The sequence below is a fragment of the Lynx rufus genome, unplaced genomic scaffold, assembly GCF_022079265.1.
Source record: "Lynx rufus isolate CCGP_SWC_20201006 ecotype Redwood Valley unplaced genomic scaffold, mLynRuf1.p SCAF_4, whole genome shotgun sequence".
Taxonomy (NCBI): Eukaryota; Metazoa; Chordata; class Mammalia; order Carnivora; family Felidae; genus Lynx; species Lynx rufus.
In genome coordinates this window covers 109,067,655-109,094,509 of record NW_025814856.1, presented here as the reverse complement: position 1 = coordinate 109,094,509, position 26,855 = coordinate 109,067,655, and the positions used below count along the sequence as shown (strand labels likewise).

Sequence of the window (26,855 nt, the reverse complement as noted above, 5' to 3'; positions counted from 1 at the left end):
ATTATATAACCTTCTGGAAAAAAGGAGAAGAAAAACTTTGCTACCTGTGTCAGTACAAAAAAAAAAAATCAAGAATGAAGAGGATAGGGGTGCCTGGCTGGCTCAGTCGGTAGACCATATTACTCTTGAACTTGGTTGGGGTTGTGGATTTGAGTCTCACATTGAAGGGACAGATTATGTAAAAATAAATCTTAAAAAAAATGGAGAGGATAAGAAATACAAGGATTGGTAGTTAGCACTGGCATCACTTAAATGCAAAACTAGGTTTAAATGATTGTCGTGTGTATTGAGTATGATGTCAGTTCTTCCAAATCAATCCATGAATTTAATGAAGTTCCACATAAAATGCCAATAGAATTTTTTCAAGTTTAGTTTAAATAGATCCATTTGAATACATAGTGAAAAATAGTTTAAAACTTTTGAAAAATAAAATTCACAAGTGAAAATTTGTTCCACAAGTTACCAAAATTTATTACAATATGACAGTAATCAAGGCAACATGATACCAGTACAGAATAGGCACATACATTGGGTGGAGAGCATGGAAACATTGCAGATATGTAGAATAGTGTGGAAGAACTGAAAAATCCTGTGAAAATTCTAGAAGGAGACATAGAAGGTTATTTTTGTAGAGTTCTGGGGAGAAAAACATAAACAAGACTCAAAAGCAGAAGTAATAAAATAAGAATAATAACATAAAATTACAATTAATGTATGACAACGGGTATAACAAAGTTAAAATAAAAATAAAAACTGAGAGAACATTTGCCACATACATGAGCAAAACACAAATATATAGAGAATACAAATAGCCTAAATAAATACAGAAAGATAATATAAAATCATGGGCAATATATATTTAAAAATAAATCACACATGAAGAAAAATAAATGACTAATAAATGTATTGCAAAGATTTTCAAAATCACTAGGGAAATGGAAATTAAAACAAGATGTCATTTTCCCCAATTGGCTTAAAACTATAAAAGATTGATAGTATCCAGTCTTAGCAAGAGTCAAACACAGTTTTGGAGGTGAATTTGGCAGCAACTATCAAAGCATAAATTTTACATACCCTTCGACAACATAATTCCACTGCTAGGAATCTATTTGACACAAAAATGTACACAAGTAGACAAGATATTTATACCATGATGTCCATTGATGCATTAAATTTATTAGCTAAAACTGGAACCCTGCATTTCACTGCACAGCAGTGGAGAAACAGTTAAGTAAGTTATGATGGTGTGCTCATCCTTGGTTGGCTTTTCCCTCAGATGCATTCCCTCCCCTTCTGCTTCCCTACTGTGTATCTCCAGGGACTAGGCCCTGCAGACTTCTTTTCCTAGGCTTTTCTTTTAACTGGTTCCCACTCACTGAGGCCAATGAAAAGTAGTGCTTGGAGTTTGGTTGGCTGGAAGAAGCCAGTAGCCAGCATACATTTTTCTAATTCCTCTTTGCTTTGGGTATTGTTTTTTGGATTTGCTCCATGGTGGACCATCATATTAGGCCCATCGTGGTTCAAACCTCCCAAGGGTGACTGAGTGAGCAGTATCAACACACCCACCTTTTTTTTGTCCCTGTAGATTAGAGATGCTAGTGACTTCCTATTGATCTTAATCTCTAGATTGGTTCTGTGCTCCTATTTGACTTTTCACTTCTTCCATCATTTCTGTAACTAATTCTTTGTATTCATGTTCTGCTATTTTAAATACTTAAAATAATATTGTATTTTTGTATTCCTGCTTGGAATATAGGCAAATACACACACATATATCTCTGCAGTCAGTAAAACAAAACAAAACAAAACAAAACAAAACAAAACAATCCTGTCTAACCAGGTACTTAGTGGAACAATGTTCCAGATAAGTTGTTGACTCCAGGAAGGAAAGCTGCTATCTCTTATGTTTAATATGGTCCATTACATAAAGCCAAACAATATGCATATGTTTGAACGCACTTACATCATGAAAATAATAATGGTAACTACAACTAAATTTTTGTAGGAAACCACAAATATGGCAAAATATCCACTGAAAGAAATTGTATTTATGAAGTTGAAGAGAAGTTATGTGTGTGTGTGTGTTGAGGGGAAGGAGTGGTGCTAATTTTTACTTGTTAAACAGTTGTGTTTGGATTTTTTGCCCCATACTGCATTACATTTGTAATTTCAGCAATGTTCAAAGCAGGTAATAAAGTACTGCTTCGGATGATCAGTTTTATTAAACATGTATGTGTATTCATTTGTAATGGGATATATACATGTATTCATTTGTAATGGGAACTGTCTGAAAGCACAGTCATTTCTGCAGTATTTTTAAAGTACTAATTTGTTCCAACAGGGTATTGATACTATTAGGGAATAATTGGAACTGTTCATCCAAACCTATGCGTGATTTTGTCTGTGAGAAACGCCAGGCGAATGTTAAATGTTGCACCCAACTAAACTGAAAGGCTTCAAAATACACAACACGCACACATATTCACACATCTTAAGCAACTACCGTCATCTTCACTTCACCTCTACGTTATGAGCCACAGTACCCGTATCTGTTTTTATAACCTTCTGTCTCATTTCAGATAAGCCTCCTTCAATTCTCCACAATAACTCAAGTTCTGCCCCTTTCCAATGCCCACTTCCACAAACAAATGTCAAGTCTTTTTCAAGATGAAGTGCCATCAGGTCTTGGTCGTCGTTGTCGTCTTCTTCTTCTTCTTCTTCTTCTTCTTCCTTCTTCTTTCTTCTTCTTCTTCTTCTTCTCCTCCTCCTCCTCCTCCTGCTCCTCCTCCTCTTTATGGATCATTACAGAGTTTTTGGGTATTGCACCCTAATCCTATTTCTCTCATAAGCCTCATAGTTTTTATTGGACAACTTTGCATATTATACTGATATTTAGCAACATGTATATCACAAAACAGCAGAATTGACTATTCATACACCAAAAAGTTAATAGTGTCTCTGGGTATTAATTTATTTATTGTCTATCTGTAGTTCCTATTTTTTTCCTAAAACAATCATGCATTGATAATTTAATAAAATGTACATAACCATGTTTAAAAGATGAGTTGGTAGCTAATGAGTGATCACTGCCATTCTAGGTAAAAAATGTCATTCAGGAAACATGCACTCATTCACTGGTGACCAATTGACAAGGTGCCCTCTCATCTCTCTGGAAGGCAAAATCAACTTATGCTCCTCCTGCAAAACACAGATAAGGTCTTACAGCAACATCTTGTCAGCTTCCTCAGAGAGGCCCCATAAGAAGAATACAGATGTGATTAGCCAAGGTTCCATTAAATGTGGGAGATCATGTAATAAGCCAAATGTCCCTAAATAGGTTTGCAAACATTCAGAAGTTAACACCATGCAAATCCAGAAGCGTATAGGCAATAGCCAGTGTGATATATTCAGTACTTATAGACTTTGAAACTTGGTCTTACTGAGATTACAACACACTGCCCTTTCAGGAAATAGGAATCCGTGGAGAGACAACAAACTAAATACAATGTGAATTAATACACAAAACAAAACAAAACAAAAAATTTTTTCTTTTGTGATTTGAATCTTGAATTACCACCCACTTTTTCAGCATGAACCTGTTAGCACTTTTTTTCTTCGCCTTTCTAAGCACTTGTCTTTGTTTTGTTTGTTTGTCTCCTTTTAATTTTTAAATGTTTAGTTACTCCACCTACAGTCAAACTCCTCTGTTTATCATTGATTTGGGTCTGATTACTCCCCTTTCCCTCCCTCACATGTCCTGCACCCAGTGAACTCTGAACTCCTTCTTGATCTCTGTGTTTTCCTGTCTCCCTACACAGAATCTGCTGTTGGCTATGTTCTCCACGGAGCTTTGTTTCTAGCTGTTCTCTGACAAAGGGCTTGTTCTGTGCAGCACAGCTCGTCCTCTTTGTACAGCCTCTGGCTTCAACCACTGAATCACAAATATTCTCCAGCTGGGAATCAAGCAAGGGCAGACATGAACCCAGAAGCCCAACAGGATGTTTCAGTTTCCCAGGGAGTTCGCATGATGTTTTACATGATGAAGCCCAATGAAACGTCATTCCAAACACTGGAAGAGGTACCCGATTATGTGAAACAGGTGAGACTATCTGGTAAGAGGCTACAGTGACTTTTTTCTTAATGAGAAGTAAGTTCAACACATCCTGGGGTTTTGTTCACTTTCATTCTTCAAATTGTTAAATTCTAAAAAAATAATTCAGTTTCATAAAGGCACGGAGCAAAATTAGAATTTCTACTTGAATGTAATACCTATATACCTATAGCCAGTTTCTCCTATTAACCTCCTCTCCTCGGATATGTCACTGCAGAATATGATAAAACTTTATGAAGTTTTCCTGGACACAGTGGTGTTACAAATTTAGCTGTCAGAAGCTCAGAGCTCAATGGTTATATGACATCAGTAAACTTTGTAACAATTTTGGTTTTAAAGGGCAAACCACCTCCCAGGAAACTATTTCCTCTTTAATTTGGTAGAGTAGTTCTGCAGAATGGATATAGAGCTGACTGAGTCCAACTCTGACTTCCTAAGTTTGAACTTGAACCAAGTTTTCTTTGAAATTCTGAAGTGTTCAGAGGCACTTTTTACTTCTGGTTCCTGGCTATGATTGGAAGTGGAAATATCCAGAATTAGAACTTGAATACCTAAGTTCCCCACCCTGTCAAAGTTGTTCCTATAACACTTACTAGTTCAGACCAGAAATAAGGGGAAAAAAATGACATCAGAGAATATGTTCTTGGGAGTTCAGTTTAGAAACTTCAGAATTCATGATCAGCTTCCAAGTGAGTGAAACCCATAACTTTTTCAGGATTTGATATTACTCCTTCTTTCTGAGTTTTTTAAGACGAAAAATGTGGTACTCACATCTTCATAAATCATTTTTTGTATTATAATACCAAGCTTAGTTTAATATTTGTTATCCGTGGTAGAGCCTAAAAATACCTATTACAACACAAAAATACATTTGAATGAATAAAACTTGAATTGTATTTTAAATACACATTTTAGGGGCGCCTCGGTGGCTCAGTCGGTTGAACGTCCGACTTCAGCTCAGATCCTGACCCCACTATCCATGAATTCGAGCCCCGCATCGGGTTCTGTGGTGATAGCTCGGAGCCTGGAACCTGCTTTGGATTCTCTGTCTCCTTCTCTCTCTGCACCTCCCCTGCTCACATTGTGTCTGTCTCTCTCTCAAAAAATAAATAAACGTTAAAAAATTAAAAAAATAAAAATAAATACACATTTTAAATGATCAAATCCTCTCAAATACTCAGAAGAAAATTCTTTGTTCCTACAGTCTCAATTTTGTCATTCCTATAATTCTGATATAAAAAAAAAAAAACTAGCAATATGTGCATCCTAAGTAAAGCCTTTAAAAGAAGGTCCATCTTATAGATAATAGACTTCTGATTATTGTACTTATTTTAAAATGTATTTTTTTTCAGATCTAACTTGAAACCCATCCCTCCTAATCTTACTATTTTCTTGGCAGAATTATCATGGCTACGTCAATGGTTATATTTCATTTACAAACTGGATGATAGATTTTGAGCACCTGTTTAGTATATGTCCGAAATAATCAGATTTCTTTGCCTATTGGGAGGAAATGATCCTCTAGCATAGGTATATGCCTTCTCCTACGAGATGTCACTCTGGGCCTCCTACTTCTGGAATGACTAATCAGGAAATGTGGAAAAATTTCATACCGAGCACAATAGCATCTTTTTTTGTGCCATTTCCTTTCCAGGCAACTCCATTTTTCATTTCCTTAATGCTTCTTGAACTGGTTGTCAGCTGGATTCTCAAAGGGAAGGCACCAGGTCGTTTGGATGATGCATTAACATCAATGTCAGCCGGCATTCTTTCTCGGCTTCCAAGGTGAGTTAGTTGGTTGGCCATATAGAGTGAATAAACTGAAATTCTCTAAATAAGATGGAAAAGGAACCCATTGTATGGGAGTTTGTCTGTTTTCACATATATCCCCAAAGAATTCAGTTACTGTCATTATTTAAATGTTTTATATTTTGTTCACCGTAGATCTGTTTTTGTATTCATTTTAAAAGATACTGTTCTAAATATTATTTATCTTGATTACTGTGTTTATTGACCCCCCCCCCCTTAAATTTTGTGCACAAAGTGTTTCACCTAGTCCCAGTCCTGAGTTATGGTCTAGTTCTCTACTGGAAAATTAATTTCCCTCTGGCAAATTCACATGCTCTAGCAATCTGGGATATAGACAACCCCTACTAAAGGTTGCACAAAGCTTTGTATTACTACATGATCTCCTAAGTGGCCTCTGGTCCTGTTTCTAGTGCTACCTCATTTTCAGCCAAACATTTCCATGATGTGGATCTGGTGAAAATTCTTCATAGGTTCCATATTGCCTAAGGATAATGTCTGAATTTTTTTCCTGATCTATTGAAACCATTGTCCATCTATCCTTGCTTTTGCTTTCTTCATTCTCCTTCTCTCTTTCCAATATTTGTTCCTTCCATCCTTCATCATTTGCCATTGCCCAGATGTCACACATGCTTCCCTCTGCTTGGAAAGCCATTCATATGGCTAACTCTAATTCATTTCTTATGTCTAAACATAGACTTTTCTTGAAGAGTCACACTGTTCAGCAAATCTTCCCTTTCTTCCTAAGCCTACTTTAGACACCACTTCACTATGGCCTCATGTGTTCTTGTGCTTACCCCAGATTAGAATTGTCACATGGTATTATGCTCACCTGTTTTCTTCCCAGCCCTTCCTGATAACTTGCATGCATCTTGAGAGCAAGAAGGATCTTTATTCATAATTTTAACTCCTCTGCCTGGAATGTTATCAGGTACATGCTAGATTTTTTTTTTTAGTTTAATATATTTTTTAAAGTTTATTAATTTATTTTGAGAGACAGAGAGAGAGTGATGTGTGCATGCAAGCAGGGAGGGGTGGGGGGGGGAGGGTGAATCCCAAGCAGACTCTACACTGTCAGTACAGAGCTAAACGTAGGACCTGCACTCATGAAACCCTGAGATCCTGACCAAGAGTTAGATGCTTAACAACTAAGCCACGTAGGTATCCCCCAAGGTGGATTTTTTAAAATGAAAATGCAAAGATATTCAAGAAAAGGTAGAATAATTTCATGTAATTGTAAAAATTGTTTAGATAACAATGAACCTAAAAGTAAAATTTCTTTCATAAGTGTTACTATGGAAAAGTAGGCTAATGGGTATAAAATAATCATCATTATCATAATCATCATAATAATGTCTGAAAAACTACTCTTATGTGTGCACGTTGTTGTCAGAGGAAAATATCTCAAGTTCTTTGTAGTTAATTCCCAGAATACGCTAAATAAGTTTACCATTTTACATAATTTCCTCTATCTTCTGTCTCCCTTGAACAAAACTGAACAAGAAATACATTCAACATACTCAAACGACATGTAGATTTGATTATTGAAAACAACCCAGGGGCGCCTGGGTGGCTCCATCGGTTAAGCGTCCGACTTCGGCTCAGGTCAAGATCTCACGGTCTGTTAGTTCGAGCCCCGCATCGGGCTCTGGGCTGATGGCTCAGAGCCTGGAGCCTGCTTCCGATTCTGTGTCTCCCTCTCTCTCTGACCCTCCCCCGTTCATGCTCTGTCTCTCTCTGTCTCAAAAATAAATAAACGTTAAAAAAAAAAAAAACCACAACAACAACCCAGTTGTTTACTATAGTTCATTCTGAAGAAGTTAAGTGTATGAGTTCATGGAAATGCAACAACTGATGAACTTTAAGAATAACTTGATAACTGAGAGAAACCCTGAAGGTTCAATTGGGGATCACATATTTTGTTGGGTTGGAACGAATTTATTAAGAGCTCAGGGAGACATCAGGAGCTGTATGAACGCTTCAGCATTACTTTTACTTTTTCACATTTGGCTGTGGCCACAAGTGGAATTAGATTATTCTCTTATCATAACATGATAACCACTAGAAATATATACTGCATAAATCTGCTCAGCAACACTGAGGATTAGGGTACAGAATTTTAACAGGATACACAAGTATCATATATATATGATATAGATTTTTATATCTATAAAGGATGAGGGAGATGGGGAGGAGAGAGAGGCAGACAGGGAGAGAAAGAAAGAGAGAAGATGAGAGAGGGAGAGAACGGGAGAGAGAGAGTGAGAAGGACCAAAACAATGCAGTCCTTCCAGGATGGAACACACAGTTCTTTTCCTTCACATCCCACTCCCCACAGCACTCCTTTTTTTTTTTTTTTATATGAAGTTTATTGACAAATTGGTTTCCATACAACACCCAGTGCTCATCCCAAAAGGTGCCCTCCTCAATACCCATCACCCACCCGCCCCTCCCTCCCACCCCCCATCAACCCTCAGTTTGTTCTCAGTTTTTAACAGTCTCTTATGCTTTGGTTCTCTCCCACTCTAACGTCCTTTTTTTTTTTTTTTTTTTTTCCCTTCCCCTCCCCCATGGGTTCCTGTTAAGTTTCTCAGGATCCACATAAGAGTGAACACTAGTTTCTTACCCTGGTGCCCTTTGAAAGAAAGGTGAAATGCTGTGAACTTGAATGTGGAGCATATTTTTCCATAATTGTATTTTGAAAGGGAATGGCAAATTGGTTGTTGTTGTTGTTGTTCCTCTAGGTTTGAACAGCAATTCTAAATTATGAAATTGTGGATAATTTTGTAAGTTTTCAAGGACTTTATTTTTCATCACTTTCTACTTACAACATTTCAGCAAAGCAGATTATTTGAAAAAGAAATGTAAAAATATTTTCATGTATTTTGTTCCTATTAAACACACACACACACACACACACACACACAGAGAAGAAAAGCTGATCCACAGGATCCACTCCGCTCAATCCCCTTTCGGCAAAAGACAGAAGGGGGATTTAACAGAAACTCTTAAAACAATATTTCAGCATCAAGGAGAATCCTCGTGCAAATCATTAACAGCTGAAGGTTAGATTAACACGGCATTGATTATATCCTCTCCAAGGGACTAATTTCATTTTCTACACCAGCAACAGGGGCTTGCCACATCCTTAAAATACCTTATTGTGAAAAAAATGGTAGTATACCATTCGTTAATCTGCTTGTGAGTAATTACATGTTGGATAATAATTCCAAGTAGGCATGTGGCCTCTGACAAAAGGTTGTGGAAATCAAAGTGAAACCATGAACATGTTTTTCCACTTTGCCATTCATGTAATGGAAATGCTGTTTGCAGACTTTGAGGAAAAACAACGCTTGTTTGAGGATGTCAATTTCATTGTTACATAAAATTCAAAGTATCTTGAAGGTAGTAGCATACTTAACATATTGATAGAAAAGATACATGCTGTGTCTTTCAAATATTTATGTAAGGGAAAATATTAATCATAGGCAAGATTATATCTTGTTTATAAGCCTGTCAGACAGACCATGACGTGCAATAAAAGTCCATCTGTCCCAAGAACCAGATTCTGGGCAGACCTGCATCTGTTTTGTTCTTCTGGAATCTAGTAGGCAGACTCTTCCTCGTTAGAATCTAGTTCTGAAGTTATAGACAGATAATTTGTATTTATCATAATTAAATGCAGGGTAGCATATGTAGATAATCTGCCTTTCTATCAATAACTTGCATATGTGACTATAAAAATTAAACTTAACAAAATAATTACTAAATCTATTTTTAAAAAAAGCTATCTAAAACTTGTGAAATATCCTGCTACTGACCTAAATGCTAATGAGTGAAAAATAATCACATCTCTTTTTTTTTTCCTGCTTATTTGAGCAGAACTCAATTTCCAATTCTTCATTAGAAAACCAGGACCTCAATTTGTTACTTCCTTCCAATGTTTCTGCTTCCATAAATTGCATCCTCCCCGGAGAAATTTTATTCCCGATATAAATATCTACAGTATGTTTGTTTTTAATGGGTTCATTTAGTTTGTTGAAACAGCAGATTATAAATCAAATTGCAATAGGTTGGAGGATAATTTAAGTAGGTAAATTTTCAAATAAGTTGGGGACACTCCACTTTTAATACATATGGGTCATTGCCAGTTTTTACTATGGAGCGAGCTCCACAATATTCAACCATACATATGCACAGTTTTACTGGCCATGACTGCCATGGAATTTTCCATTCCTGACAAGAAAGTTTCAATTCATTAAAAAAAAAATTCATGAGGAGGAAATTAAACTTCTTTAAAATACTTTGACTCCTTGGGGTGGGATTGGAGAATAAAGGAAAATTGTGTACTGGGTTTTTATATTAGACTATAGTATCAGAAGCAATATTGCCTTTGGCGACATCAGACTTCTAACAAATAAGTGCCTGTCATTTTGGATAAGGACTTTAATAAGCAGTTATTCATTACCCAGAATAAGAAATAAATGCATATATGTAATGTTAATAGTGCTATTTTGTTATTAATATTAATACATTTTATTAACCTTGAAAATTATTAAAAAAACACTTTAGGTGAAGAAAATACATTTTTAAAATGTGTTGGTTTGTTAATTATATTTGCTAAAGAAAATGCCTCGTTTCCTCTTAACTTTTACCTCAAACTTTATGAACAGAATTTGCCTTTGTTATTAATTGTGGAACTTCAGAGACTGCTATTAAACTAACCTTCCCTAATGATGCAAGCAAGCTTCCTTTTACTTATTCAGTAGAGAAATTGAATTACTTCAAGTAGTTTACTTCTTGCAAAGTAAAGAATGTAGCAAATTTGCTGCTTCCAAATTTACCATACTGTGCTTATAAAAGTCTATGGTTTTGTTGTTGTAGAAAGAGATGAAATGACTGCTTCATAAATGTAATTTCACTTCAGAGTAAGAACTAGCAGTACAAATTTTATCTGTCTTTAGGAGGCAGAGGTTGTATTATGTATTCTGTTAATACTGAGCAAAAATCAATGTTCCACTAGATGGAGCAAAAGGGGCAGTAGCTTTACAGATAGGGAAAGGTCCTGGCTTAGGTTTAAGAGATTTTGAAATAAATAAACAATAATTTTTTTTGGAAAAAGTATATATAGTCTAAATATATTTGTTTCTAACTTCCTGAAGCTTGTAAAAATATGTAGAATGATCTCACTCAAATATTAGTTTATTTTCTGATTTACAAGATAAAATTACTAGAAACAAAAAATACCTTATTGATTTCTTTCAATTTTGCATTACCTGGCCAAATCAGACCTTACACTCAGCTCTGATGGCAATAATGAACTAGTATAAATTGGCAGGTGTCTGTAAGGCCTGAGTACAAAATTTCACCTACTCTGAAACCCGTTTATGAAATTTTAAGTTTATAATAAGAGCATTACATCAAATTTCACTTGCTTGAGCGATGATTAGAGCATGGGAGTATTTGAAAGTTAGATAATTTTAGGGTCTATTGATCCAAATTTTCACATATCTTAAATTAGCTCTGAGATAGTGACGGGTGGACAACATGCTCAACATTACCTTTCTGCTTTTGATGATGGGTACTCTCGAATTGAGATCACTTTGAGAACTGCACAGCTTTGTAATTTGCAATCCTTAGTTAATACTAATTCCAATGTGTTGACTTTTTTTTAATCTCAATATTTTAAATTAATTTCATACTTTTAAAAATTCAGGATCAGTCCTGGGATAGCAATTTCGTAACTTACTGGATTTTACAGCAACTAAACATTGACAGGGCAAATTTCTAGTTTTAAGAGAAATGTTGTATAAACATTAACTTTCTTTTACTAAAGGCATACCTCAGATGCAAGAGAAAATAACTATTTGGGGAGAAATTGTGAAGAAAAAAGACTGAGAGGAAAGCCCCTGTAAATGCAGGTTGTTGATTAGAGGATTCTAATGCCTTCTTGTATTTAGACCATTTACTTCATCTTGCATTCAAACTTACTGAGTAAAAGGAATCTCCTATTTGGTTATGCAAAGCCCCTGTGGTACCCCAGATTTCATCTTCACTTGATAAAGTAAGTTCACTACATTCATACATGTTACATATGTCTCTTCCCACAGGATGGAGTTTAGAGAGTTGCTTTGAATTCCACAGTGCAGAGTCATACGCTGGGGGTCAGGCCTGGGAGAGGACTGAGGAGTTGGGAAGAAAAAGAGGAAGGAGCTTTGGTTTATGATTCAAGGTCTGGTGGGAACATTTTTGAAAATGTAGGTGCTATTTCCTGCAATCAAGGGCTTTCCAGAGCTTGGTAATCATTTCCCAGCTGTATCCCTTTGCTGAATTGTTTTTAGTTGTGGGCACTCCATTGCTGTTTTTCCCCATCTATGATGGAAGAGGATCATATTCATCTTGCTGATAGAAAGCAGGGAATTTAACTCCCATAGCTTCTCCCCACTTTGCCTTTGCTTTGGGAAAGGTTTGGCTTCTTGCTAAAGTGTGAAAAAAAAAAGTATTGACTGTAGAATGTCAGGCATATTTCAGCTCGATTTGTGTCAACCCTAATAAGTAAGTTGACAGAGTAATAAATTGGGTGTCTGCTCAAGACCTGGCACCTGTACAGGAAATCAAGAAGTATTTCAATTATAGGCAGGTTCTCTTTGTTTTGCAAGTGGAAGTTTTCCAGGGACCCTCTTTCTTGTATTGAAATTTTAGTATCTTCAAAGCCTATTTCAATTGTCTGTGGAACTGACTAGGGAGATAGCACCTTTAAAAAAAAAAAAAAAGAAGAAGATTCTGGATAGATGGGACATTGATGAGGCAGGTGATTTTGATTGCCCTGTTCACCAGTGTGTCCTCCCAATCTCCTGTTGTACCTGGCACCTAGTAGATTCTCAACTTAAATTTATTGAATGATTCGTTGAATCCTATCCTCCACCTTGATAAATGTTGTGTATTAGTTTGTTATGGTTTCAACATGGCTCAAGCAAAGTTGCTTTGATCTAAGGAATGAATTTCTTTATATTGAGGAAGCCTTGTCAGGACAATGCCATCATAATGTGCTACTAAATGCTTTTGATAGGAACATATGATGTAATGGACGTTTAAAGTTTAAAAAGTAAGACTTTGTGAGGACTTAAAATTGTTCAAGCTACTTGCAAATTGGCAAAGCTGCTCTTTGCTGACCTACATAGCTCACTTAAGACCCTGGGACAATACCTCCTGCCATGACAAGGCTGCTTCTTGCTGGCAGTGGTGAAAACAGTGTGGCAGCCCCATGAAAGAAATCATCTTGCCCACCAACACTCGTGCCTTTTCTCTGCCAGCATTGTGCTCTAGCAACAAGGGCCTTTCAACTTGTGCTGACAGCTACACATCAGCTCTTGGTGACTAAGCTAACTCTTCTGATAACCAACCCATAGAAATGCATACCTTCACTGAATCTGGACTTCATTTCTTCCATCTCCCCTTTGCCTAAAACAAGAGTGTAATTAATCTATCATTGGTTTGGAGTTTTTATTTCTTTATCGGCTTATTAAGAGGCATGATCCTGTATGCCACTGGCTTGTGAAATATTGTTATTATAAATTATAAATCCCACAGTAAACCTGCCTTAAATAAATGATTAGTCTCTGAGCATAATTTGCCATGAACAACATAATAAATAACCTGGGTAACAAATTGGAAGACAAGTTTTATATATTGAGATTTTGGATTCCTCAGAGTTTCAGAACAGTGTGGGAGCCCCTGGCCCATGGCCTATTCTCTCATGATGGATGACAAACACTTGTATGTGAACATCCCAGAATGCTTGTCCCAGCTCTGTCTGCATATCTAGAAAAAGTCACTCTGGATTACCTTGTCATGTCTAGTAGTCTACACCCCTGCATAGGTTGGCCTTCTGGAGGACCCGACCAGGAAAGAGGCCCATGAAGGTCCTGCAAGTAGTCTCAGAGCTTTTCTGATTGGGATTCTGAAATACGCAAGACATGGCTGGGTGTGACAGGAGTTCTGCATAGGCAGTTCCCTTGGATCAAGAACTCACCCTCAGGGACAAAACTGCTCTTTCTAGCCATATAATTAATTGTTAGAGGAGGTTATTGGGAGGATGTTTCACTGGATGACTCTTGAGCTAGACTAAGGCAATCAGAGTCTCCTTACCTTCTCCCTGTCCTTGGAATATATAATCTGCTACTATTCTTATACTAGCAGCTGTTTTAAGGATGAAACCTTTGAAGAATAAGGTGTTGAGACCATTTGGACTGAATACGTGACTGAACCCTGTTAAGACCTCTATAAACTCTTAAATACTGAGAACAAACTGAGGGTTCATGGGGCGTGGTGGAGAGGGGGAAGTGGGTGATGGGCATCGAGGAGGGCACTTGTTGGGATGAGCACTGGGATTTGTATGGAAACCAATTTGACAATAAATTATATTAAAAAAGAAAGAGATGCAGGGGTGCCTGGGTGGCTCAATCAAGTAAGCGTCCGACTTTGGCTCAGGTCATGATCTCATGGTTAGTGAGTTCGAGCCCCACATTGGGGTTTCTGCTGTCAGCACAGAGCCCGCTTCGGATCCTCCACCCCCCTGTGTCTGCCCACCCCCCTGCTCACACTCCCTTTCTTTCTCTCTCTCAAAAATAAACAAACATTAAAAAAAGAAAGAGCTCTATATAAACTTTTAAGATTTTAGCAGGCAGGAATAGAGATCTGCTGATATTGAGGCTGGCCAAAGCCTTCTATGTAAGTTTCTTGGCTTTTGAAAACTACCACCCACTGGGACATCTGGGTGGTTCAGTCTATTGCATGTCATGATCTCATGGTTCCTGAGTTCAAGCCCCACATCTGGCTCACGGTTATCAGCGCAGAGCCTTCTTGGAATCCTCTGTCCCCCTCTATGTGCCCCTCCCCGGGTTCTTTGCTCTTTGAAAAAATAATTTTTTTTAAACTTAAAAAATAAAAAAAAGGAAAAGAAACCTACCACCCACCAATATAGGGTGATTTGCCACTTTTTTGATTTCTCCTAACTCTTCACATACAGGGGACAATTAAAGAACTAACAATAATCTCAAATTGAAAAAAATGGGTTTTAAGATCTGATAATGTATAGTCATTTCAAAAATGTAGGCTTTTGGGGCATGTGGGTGGCTGAGTCCCTTAAGCGGCCAAATATTGATTTTGGCTCAGGTCATGATCTCTTGGTTGTGGGATCGAGCCCTATGTCAGGCTCTGAGCTGATAGCATGGATCCTGCTTGGGATTCTCTGTTTCCCATTCTCTGTCCCCCTCCCTCCCTCTCTTTAAAAAAAAAAAGTTTGGGGGCGCCTGGGTGGCGCAGTCGGTTAAGCGTCCGACTTCAGCCAGGTCACGATCTCGCGGTCCGTGAGTTCGAGCCCCGCGTCCGGCTCTGGGCTGACAGCTCAGAGCCTGGAGCCTGTTTCCGATACTGTGTCTCCCTCTCTCTCTGCCCCTCCCCCGTTCATGCTCTGTCTCTCTCTGTCCCAAAAATAAATAAAATAAATAAAAAAAAAAAAGTTTGTAAAAACTGTAGGCATTTGACATTTCTTTTCATTATTTATATTAATGCTGTTGTGAAGTGACCTAATGTTCTATGTTACAGATTAACTAATAATTTGAAGTATTCCAAATAGGAGACAATTTTAAAGTTATTAAATCATAGTTATAATCCTATCATAATTAAAGTCAAAAGTAGATTAAAATTAAAGGCCCATATCTTCAAAAGACTCAGTTACATGCTAATTCATAGATGCTCACTGTGTAGAGGGAAATACTATTAAAATGGTGAATTTAATAATATACTGATTTGAGCTGCTTCTTCAGCTTTTATTTAAAATTAGAATGTTTAGGGGCACCTGGGTGGCGCAGTCGGTTAAGCGTCCGACTTCAGCCAGGTCACGATCTCGCGGTCCGTGAGTTCGAGCCCCGCGTCAGGCTCTGGGCTGATGGCTCAGAGCCTGGAGCCTGTTTCCGATTCTGTGTCTCCCTCTCTCTCTGCCCCTCCCCCGTTCATGCTCTGTCTCTCTCTGTCCCAAAAATAAATAAACGTTGAAAAAAAAATTTAAAAAATTAGAATGTTTAACAATTTCTTCATCTGTTCATAGTTTATAAGTGAATTTTTATTAGAGTAATCAATTCATTTTACATATTAATAATAAATATAAAAGAAAAAGTCACTTCAACCAAATTTATAGAAGTGATACAGGAAAGATTATCTTTAGTCCAAACTTAAATTTGATTACAGACAATTTCAAGAGAAAATGCTACACTTAATCAAATTGAAGTATATTATATATTTTTTGGAACGTTCTTGGTAAGAATTTATAGAAGCTTGGTAGCATAGGTGGCAAACCATATTCCAGTGTCTGGGTTTTTAAAAAAAAAAAAGTTGTTTCTTTTAACTAGATTTTTTAAAAAAATTTTAGTAGCTTTCCAGTTGACCTACAGTGTTATGTTAGTTTTGGTTGTGTAATATAGTGATTCTATAGTTCTATACATTATGCAGTAATCACCATGATGAATGTAGTTACTATCTGTTGTAAGGCAGTTTTACAATATTATTGACTATATTCCCTGTGCTGTAGCTTCATCCCTGCAATTTATTTATTTTATAACTAGAAGTTTCACCCTTCCCCCTCCCACCGCCCCCCCCACCCCACCCCCGCTGCTGGCAACCACTAGTTTGTTTTCTGTATTTATGAATCCTTTTTTGTTTTTGTTTCTTTTTTTTTTATTTTGTTTTTTGGATTCCACATATAAATGGAATCATGTAGCATTTCTCTTTCTCTGTATAACTTATTTCATTAAGCATCATACCCTCTAGGTCCATCTGTGTTGGCATAATTGGCAAGATCTCAGATGGCACTGTAATATCCTATTGTATGTATTTACCACGTCTTCTTTATCCTTTCATCTATTGATGGACACTTGGATTGTTTCCTTATCTCAGCTATTGAAAATAATGCTGTAATAAACAAAGGGGTACTTATATCTTTTCAGATTAGTGTTTTCATTTTCTTTGGTAAGTACCTAGCAGTAGGTATACTAGATCATATGGCATTTCTATTTTCAATTTTTTGAGGAAACTCCATACTGTTTTTTACAGTGGCTGCACCAATTTATATTCTCACCAACAGTGCATGAGGGTTCACTTTCTCTATATCCTCACCAATACCTGTTATCTCTTGTCTTTTTGATACTAGCTTTCTGACTGGTGTAATGTGACATCTCATTGTGGTATCTAAGTTTTTACACATTATTTCTAGGGGAAGATTATTCCCTTACATCTTTAGAGTTATAGTTTATATTACTACAAGAATTATTGAAATTCTTTGAGAATCCAATTTGTGATCCTAAGTATAACATCTAAAAACATAAGAGTATAAGTCTGTGTGCAAAAGAGAGAAGAAGGGAATAAAGAGAAATAAAGACAGTAGTTAGCCAGAAGCAACTTTGATCTAAGGCAGTAGGCATTTCCGCAGTCCCCTTTAAACTTTATACCTTTTAAACTTTCTTTAAAAAGCACCTTTCTTGTGCTCTTCATTAAGATTTGGAAATGACAGTCACAGAAAATAAGTTGTAGTTTTGTCATATTTATGTTGTATGGTTTCTATGAAAATATTTTAAGAGACAAAAAAAAAAAAGAAGAAAAAAGGAATGGCATCCTAAATTCCATAAAATCAAGAGTGCAAATAGCTGGCATCCATGATAACTGTGAAACGAAAGGAAATATCTCATGGAACATTTTGATACCAAGGAAATTGAGCCTTTTAAAAGGTCTGATAGAACTGTGAGAAAAAAAGGAGAAATACTTTTATTTTTATATATGAATACATTAATTTTTAAATGTTACCTAAAATGTTTTATAATTTTACATTTAAAAGTGGTATAATCATTGTAAATTTTATTTTTCCAGTTTGTTTTCCAGAAGCATCGAACTGACCACATACATTTATATCTGGGAGAACTACAGGCTCATCATTTTGCCTTGGGATTCTCCATGGACTTGGTATTTAACTTTCTTAGGAGTTGATTTTGGCTACTACTGGTTCCATCGCATGGCCCATGGTAAGTTGCAAATCAAGGTTTTATTGATAATTTAGGGATAATTTATGCTGAACTGTGTTGGGCTCATAGCAGGTATTCAATAAATATTGAATGAATGAATAAGTGAAAAACATGGTTTGTCTTAAAGTATATAAAGATTAATGATGAAAGTTTAGTTTGAAATTTAAATGGAAAAAATCTGAATTTTTTTTAAAAGGTGAAATTATTAGAGATACATTTTTCACACCTCTTGTACCTAACTTGCAAAAAAACTATTGAGAATGTGATGGCTGTAGCATTACTTTTTAATATACCACCTTACATTTTTCTTATTATGACATGCTTGGTAGAGTCTAGAGACTCTTACACACAGTATCAGACTTCATGTCACAATTATCAATGGTCATTCAGAAAAGCTCTGAAACAGCATGGAATCCTGGGTAATGTGTGCTGTCATACATAAGAGTGATTCAAGTTCTTGGCAGTAATTCCTCACTGCAAATGAAAATGCAATCATCTAGGCACTAACCATAATGCATTTCAGTATTGCCACAGTTTTGTAAAATTTCTTATCTAATACAAAGCCCTCTTACCACACTGGCCCACTGAATTTGGTTTTTGGGATTACTGGCTGAACTTTCCAAACAATGTTTTGTTATGGTAAGGGAAATGGAAGGTCAGGAAACAGTCTTAAACTATGTAGGACTAAGTAGAGGTTGGAGAATGATCGTAGAGCTAAGGTGAGCAAATAGTCTTTAAGGAGGAAGAAGGCATGCAAACGTATTTCTGAAGGGAAATGGGGGAATGTGCTAATTTTGAAAACCTACTGAAGAGTAGAACTGAGGATTTCAGTGGGTGGTTGGGTTGAGTGTGTGGGGAGGAAGGAAGGAAGGGGAAGAAACCTGGGATAATAATAAAAATTAATTGGGGGATGGCAAGAAGAGGCCTGAGATCAGGGTGAATAACCAAGCAATGTGTGTAGGAGGATGGTGACCAAATATCCTTCCCAAGCAAGGATGAGGAAATAGGAGTGACATAGATTAGCATTATGTTTAAGGCACGAAATTTTAAATGCAGCATTATTTTTGTTAGGTACATTAACCATGCGTAAACAGTGAAACTATAAAGAATGTTAATTCATTAAAACAATTTGAAAGGAACAAATAAACTAGAAAAAATTATTTATTTTGTGTGTGATAACCTTTGTCTTTGAAAATAATATGTCAGTGCCTGACATCATTTCCTTGTGTATAAAGCAAGAGGATACTCCCAAATTGAACATGACTAGGAATAAAATATGGTCATGTAGTAATCTTTGTATTTTATTTCAAAATAGTAGTTTTCTCCCTAAAATAAACTCATTGGCAATCTTCCTCATTTTCTATGCAGCAAATGGGTAATGCAGAAAGCATTTATATTGTATTATTTAATTTCAGGAGCCTTCTAATATCACACTGTCCTGTACAGATGTGTTTGTTTGGGAAATCTGCAAATTCGCTTAATCTTTAAAAGCCCATTATAACAGGAAACAAAGAACCAACAAAATATTACCAAATATAAAACTTCTAAAAATATGTTGATGTTAAGTGCTCCAGTTAAGGAAGAGCAATAAAGTAAAATAATATATTAAATACACAGAATCGAGGCTGTGTAAAGTATGCTTCCCATTAGAAAATTTTGAACCAAATCCAGTGGAAGCAGGCATTAAAAAAAAAAAATCTAAAAACCTTCTGGAAAAACACTCACCACCTTCAGGCTATGAAGTCTAATCATAAGTTCAAAGATCTTTGACTTGTGATGGAAAGCTCATAGGAAAAAAAAATAAATTAGTAGTTGAAAGTGTCAGCCTTCAGTATGGTAGTCAAATTTAAAATTTTTGTGATAATAATGTAAAATATTAAATGGATTTTTAGAAATCTAGAAGTACACAGGAGTAAGAAAAACTTTTAATATCAAATTTCTTGAGCCTCTTGGGTTACTGAACCAACGTTAGTTAATTAGTCAAGTTTATTTAACTGAGAAGTTTGAACAGTTCTAAAATCCTAACGTTGTCCTAAAATATAATAAGGAAAATACCCTCTTTTCCTACTTAATGTGTTACTTTCCTTTCACTACTTGCAGTTAAATAATAAAATAAAAACACATTCCACATTTGTTGATATGTTAAATGCTATGAGTTTTGAAGAAACAATATATACTTTTTGTTTTTACATATACTTAAATTATTTCTTTAGTAACCCAAATTGCCGCTAGGTTTTTTGCTGTTGTTTTCTTGTTGTTATTTGTTTGGTTTGCATCCATGTAGAATTTTCTCACATTAAAGTTATGGAAGGAGTTTATTCTCAAAAACTTGATTTTGATCACTATTCCTGTACAAAAGAACAGGAGGATATTTGAGTCTATTGTGTTATTTATATTTCATTCCCTTTTCCTTTGGGATCATTAGAAATTCATTGCTAATTATTGTCAACTTACAGAAAAACAAGAGTAACACAGTAATTTCTATAGAATGCCTTGACATCTTAAGAAGGAAATGTAAAAAGACAAAATGAAATTCATCTCAAATTTAAAGTAGCTTCTGGCATGCTTAGTCTCCAATACAAAAGGATGCATTATTTTTTCCTTGAATTTCCTATGAGTTATACTAAACATGTAAGAAATCGGGTGAAGATTTTTAAGGGAACATTAAAATCATTACAGTGTAAATGATTACTATTTAGTAAGAGTAAGAATGAGTCTTCCAGAGTGCTAGTAGTAGATTTTATCTCATCTTGGGTGATAGTTGCAAGAGTGTATGTGTTTGTAAGAAATATGTTGAGTTGTGTACTTAAAGTTTGCATACATTATTCTTCAAAAAAAGTTAATGAGTAATGCCACCTATATGATTTCTTAGTGAGTAGCTTGAAGTCAGAATGATACAAAAGGTAACCCAATTTAGAAAATAAGAACCAAGAAATTATCATTTGTAACTATAAGCATAAACATGTGACATTACACAGATTTTATCTGTATCAGTTTCCACAACCAAGGATGGCGGAAAAACAAGAAACCAGTTATTAATTTTATTGCCCCTCTTCTCCAAACCCTTCTTTGGTATCTCTTGTGTTACCAGAGGTAGACCCTACAGATATTTGCAAGCTTACTTGGTATTAGACTTTGTCAGTTTAAAAGATTGGAGGGATACTCCAGGGCCAGAATAGCAGGGGCTTTGCTTCCATTTTTCAGAGTGCTCTTTTCCATGAGGTACTTAGCAGATGGGTGCCCAGGGAACCTGGTAGTAACCATGGTTTAGCTGTAGCCTATACCTTTTGGTAAGATCCTCTGTCTTCCAAAGGACCACATCAGAGGATTGCCTGTAACACACACCCTCTGGGGGCTGTGTGCTCTAGGAAGTTCCTCTGTTCCCACCAGAGCTCCTGAAGTAGCCATAGCTTCTCCAAAGATGTCTGACTCAGACTTGGTGGAGGATGGGAGGGGGTTTTCTAAATTCATACATGCCTGCATTTTTTACTCTCCCTCAGGTGCTTCGGCAATAGTTTTGTTCCCTAGTTGCTACTTCTGTACCACTGAACTACTCCTCGTTTACCTTTTAGTAGCTAACTGCTTTTTTATTAGTTAATAGTTCTTTACATTAGCTTTTTCTTACTCAAATTACTGGTGTGGTTTTTTTCCTCCTGATTAGACTCTGACTGATAAAGCCAGCTTCCCTACATAGTATATAAGGTTGTAAATTGAAGTTTATCCTGACTCTACCTTTAATATTCTATTCTGTGGCACTGATTACACATTTAGGCTATAATACAATTTAGTTCATTTCTGAAATAAAGAAGTTCACCTGTAAAATTGTTATAATAAGACTTTATACAATCCCCTCAAACTCCAATTCTTTTACTCAACAAGTAAATTAGTTCATTTTCTATTTATCTCTTTCTGTAGCTAAAAAGGGTGGGTGATCATGATTTTTGTGTAATTATTTAGTCATTCCTACAATTTTATTATGATTAAGTGGGCCTCTCTATATGACTTATTAAATTTCACTTGTTTTCATTCTTTTCTGACTTCTAACAGGGGTTGAATTTAGACCATTTTAATTTCCATCACTGTTTAAATAAAAATAAGCAAGTGTTCATTGCTTAGAAATTATTTTATTTTGTGGTAGTACCAAGTTTGTGGTCTCTATTGAAGAATAAGTGACCTCCATTCGGCTACATTTGTGTTTCTTTTTTTAAAAAGACCAGAATAGAGGTGGCAGGGTAGCTCAGTCAGTTAAGCATCCGACTTTGACTCAGATCATGATCTCACGGTTCGTGAGTTCAAGCCCTGTGTTGGGCTCTTTGCTGACAGGCTGGAGCCTGGAGCCTGCTTCGGATTCTGTGTCTCCCTCTATCTCTGCCCATTCCCCGCTTACACTCTGTCTCTCAAAAATGAATAAACATTAAAATTTTGTTTTAAATAATAAAAATAAAAATTCCAGAATATACCTACTTTTTGTAGCTCTTTGCTGTATGTTTCACTATATTTTTAAAAAATTTTTTATTTTTTAAAATTTACATCCAAATTAGTTAGCATATAGTGCAACAATGATTTCAGGAGTAGATTCCTTAGTGCCCCTTACCCATTTATCCCTCCCCCCCCCCTCCCACAACCCCTCTAGTAACCTTCAGTTGGTTCTCCATATTTATGAGTCTTTTCTGTTTTGTCCCCCTCCCTGTTTTTTTATTAGTTTTGTTTCCCTTCCCTTATGTTCATCTATTTTGTCTCTTAAAGCCCTCATATGAGTGAAGTCATATGATATTTGTCTTTCTGTGACTAATTTCACTTAGCATAATACCCTCCAGTTCCATCCACGTAGTTGCAAATGGCAAGATATCGTTCTTTTTGATTGCCAAGTAATACTCCATTGTATATATATACCACGTCTTCTTTATCCATTCATCCCTCGATGGACATTTGGGCTCTTTCCATTACTTTGGCTATTGTGGATAGTGCTGCTATAAACATGGGGGTGCATGTGTCCCTTCAAAACAGCACACCTGTATCCCGTGGATAAATGCCTAGTAGTGCAATTGCTGGGTTGTAGGGTAGTTCCCTTTTTAGTTTTTTGAGAAACCTCCATAACTGTTTTCCAGAGTGGCTGCACCAGCTTGCATCCCACCAACAATGCAAAAGAGATCCTCTTTCTCTGCATCCTGTTGTTGCCTGGGTTGTTCATGTTAGCCATTCTGACAAGTGTGAGGTGGTATCTCATTGTAGTTTTGATTTGTATTTCCCGGATGATGAGTGATGTTGAGAGTTTTTTCATGTGTCGGTTGGCTATCTGGATGTCTTCTTTGGAGAAGTGTCTATTCATGTAGTTTGCCCATTTCTTCACTGGGTTATTTGTTTCTTGGGTGTTGAGTTTGATAAGTTCTTTTTAGATTTTGGATACTAATCTTTATCTGATATTTTGTTTGCCAATTTCTTCTCCCATTCTGCCGGTTGCCTTTTAGTTTTGCTGCTTGTTTCCTTTGCTGTGCAGAAGAGTTTTCTTTTGATGAGGTCCCAGTAGTTCACTTTTGCTTTTGTTTCCCTTGCCTCCTGAGATGTGTTGAGTAAGAAGTTGCTGTGGCCAAGATCAAAGAGGTTTTTGCCCGTTTTCTCCTCGAGGATTTTGATGGCTTCCTGTCTTACATTGAGGTCTTTCATCCATTTTGAGTTTATTCTTGTGTATGGTGTAAGAAAGTGGTCCAGGTTCATTCTTCTGCATGTCGCTCTCCTGTTTTCCTAGCACCACTTGCTGAAGAGACTGTCCATATTCCATTGGATATTCTTTTCTGCTTTTTCAAAGATTAGTTGGCCATACATTTGTGGGTCCATTTCTGGGTTCTCTATTCTGTTCCATTGATCCATTCTTGAGCCATATGTTTCACTATATTTTTATAATATACTGTGATTTTATTCTCATTGGATCAGTGAGGGTGAAGTCCAGCCTGTTTTTGCCTAAGTTGCAGCCCTTCCTCTCACCTCTTTCTGTCATTTCTTCCTTTCTCTCAATCCTTGGAGTAGTGATCGTTCAGAACATCAGTGAAGGGAGTTTTGCCAGTTTCTCAGTATTACTTTCTACTAAAAAACATGTCATCTGTATCAACCGTTTTCCTCTGAGTTCATTTTAATGACAGAAGCAACACTATGTCTGATGGTAAACACTTGTCCATAGGAGTACTTAAAATGAACTGAAAGATTACCATTATTGCCCCTCAGAAAAACCCATCTGAGGGAACTTTCCTCTTAGAAAGAGCTTATTTTTATTACGGGTAGTTGTGGTCATGCTTAAGGCTACAAGTTGAATTTCCTTTAGTGTACTTAGATTCAAGATGTAGGTATTATATGAAAAGCACATCTGAAAAAAACATTTGAGCCATCATCCAGGTGTTGAAAGTATGGATGCACTGAGATATCAAACAGGCAAATCGTACGCTTGATGATAAAGGGTAAGAGTTTCAGGAATCTCCATCAGCCTATTTTTGAATGTTGATACTAAAGTGTGGAAATATTTCCAGGAAATATTTCCAGGAATAGTTGGGAGCATTTGAGGATGGCTCTGGTAATATTTTCCAGGGATTAAGAAAGCTGTGAAATGAGCAATCAAAATGAAACTGGAAGGCAAAGAAGGATTAAAGATTAATTTATGAGCCTTAATCAGCTTGTGACTGCTTAAGACATGTGCCTTATTTTTCCTTTAGTGCTAGGACTTAGTACACTTGCCTGTCACATAGCAGACAGAGCACTGGAATTTGTTTCAAGAAATCTAGTTGTATAACTATTTGTGCAACTATTTACCACACACATAACCTTAGGATTAACCTCTCTGAAATAGATTTTATTGGCCTTATTAATCTCTCAGTTTTGTGGAGTTTGAATTAAAAATGCTTTAAGAGTGCATGAACCAAGTAAAAATGAATGAGTGAATCAATTAATTAATTAATATGCCAACACTAAGAACACATGATGGAGGCTTATGTGAAGATTTAGGGGTGATTAAAATGGGCACAAAAGAGACAAACTTAAGTTAGGGTAACCTTTAGGATTGAACTGAAATGATACTCCATTTAATATGATGTGGGAAAAGCATATTTTTTCCCAAGAAATTTTGTTCAAAAGGAGAATTTGGAGAAGTCTTTTACCAAATGCATATGATACATTAGCAAAGAAAACATTTGATCCCAGCCATTCTAGACCATAAGAAGCCAAATCAACTGCAATTCTATCCTTTTTCATTTATTAAACAATTGTAATTGTGACTGAATTTATTGTTACCATATGAAAATAGCACTATGAAAAAAATTATGAAGAGAAAAAACTAAGTGAAGATGTCTGGAAATATTATCAACTAACTTAGAGACTTTTTTTTTACCATTATAAACTATTTGTACATTAATTTTTTCAATAAATATTTAATGATCACCTATTCTGTATTAACCCTATACCAGGTACCAGAGATAGTGTTGTTAATTACTGATCTGGTCACTGATTGTTCATTCTACTATGGATGGTAGGTATTAATAATTACTTAATAATTATAATAGGTAAAGTACAATGATGATTATAGTACAAACACAGAAAATGACAAAAGAAATCCTGTCCTCATTGTTACTTACTCTTAAATTTGCACATTTCTGAATGCACTGATCAATTTTTCTCAAAGCAGCGTGCATTAAAAAAATGAGATTCTGTTTAAAATGCATAATCCTCATGACAATGATAGTAATAGTATTAATAGCAATACCAATCGTTAAAAGTCAACTATTATTGAAAGCCATTAGAGAATGTTTAAAAAGCATAGATTGTGGAATCAGGTTGCCTGAGTTCAATTCCTAGTATTTCCACTTATTAACTGAGATTTGGAGCAGGTTAATCTGTTCTAATTTCTTCATCTCTTAAATGTGAATAATACTATACACATGATAGGTTTTTTTTTTATGTTTATTTAGTTTTGAGAGAAAGAGACAGAGCATAGGAGTGGAAGAGGGCAGAGAGAGGGAGACACAGAAACTGAAGCAGGCTCCAGGCTCTGAGCTGTCAGCAAAGAGCCTGATGCAGGCTCAAACTCATGAGCTGCAAGATCATGACCTGAGCCAAAGTGGGAAGCTTAATCAACTGAACCACCTAGGTGTTCCCATGATAGGATTTTATAAAGTTTTAATGGGCAAAACCTCGGGAAAATGACTTGTACATTGTTAATGTTAAGTGTTACTATTATTATTGATTAATCTTTATTACATTTCTAGGTACTTGACTAGGTGCTTTATATTATAAAGCAGCATATTATATTATTCAATTCCCAGAACAGCCCTATGAAGTAGGCATTCAGTTGTTCATCAGATATTAGATGAGAACCTATATTCTAGTAATTTCTAATTTCTGGGAATATAGTAGTGAACAAATAAATGCCACTGTCTTTATGAAGTTTGCATTTTAATAGGGAAGGAAATCCAGATGTAAAACATATGTAATATAATGCCAGGTAGTGAGGAGTGCTGTGGGATAGAGGGTGATGAATACAGGAATCAAGTAAGACCTCTCTTGGGATTCATAGAGGTGATAGGTGGCATTTTAGTAGAAATTTAAATGAGCCGAAGAAGGCATCCTTGGGATATCTGAGGAAAGAGCTTTCTACACAAAAAACCTGTTAATGCAAAGTACCTAAGGAGGGAATAAGCTAGGCATACTTGAGGAATATTAAGAAACCATCTGTGGAGAATACCGTTAGGGAACTGGAAGAAAGAGAATGAGGATGACAGGATTCTGGTCACACAGGATCCTCTAGACTGGCAATAATAAAACTGATAAATTAATCCTCAGCAACACTCCCCAGTTTACCCTGCAGCCTATTTATTACGGGTGTAACA

The 26,855-nt window shown here is 36.1% G+C and overlaps 1 protein-coding gene across 1 annotated transcript in view; it reads left to right on the top strand.

Annotated features, from left to right (window-relative positions):
- Window positions 1-3,323: 3,323 nt before the first annotated feature.
- The window catches only part of AGMO (alkylglycerol monooxygenase), a 323,866-nt gene continuing 300,334 nt past the window's right edge, over window positions 3,324-26,855 (top strand). The window contains exons 1-4 of the mRNA XM_047095233.1: window positions 3,324-3,380; window positions 3,893-4,099; window positions 5,766-5,896; window positions 17,837-17,988. Coding sequence (XP_046951189.1) covers window positions 3,324-3,380; window positions 3,893-4,099; window positions 5,766-5,896; window positions 17,837-17,988 — 547 coding nt within the window. The remainder of the gene's footprint in view (window positions 3,381-3,892; window positions 4,100-5,765; window positions 5,897-17,836; window positions 17,989-26,855) is intronic.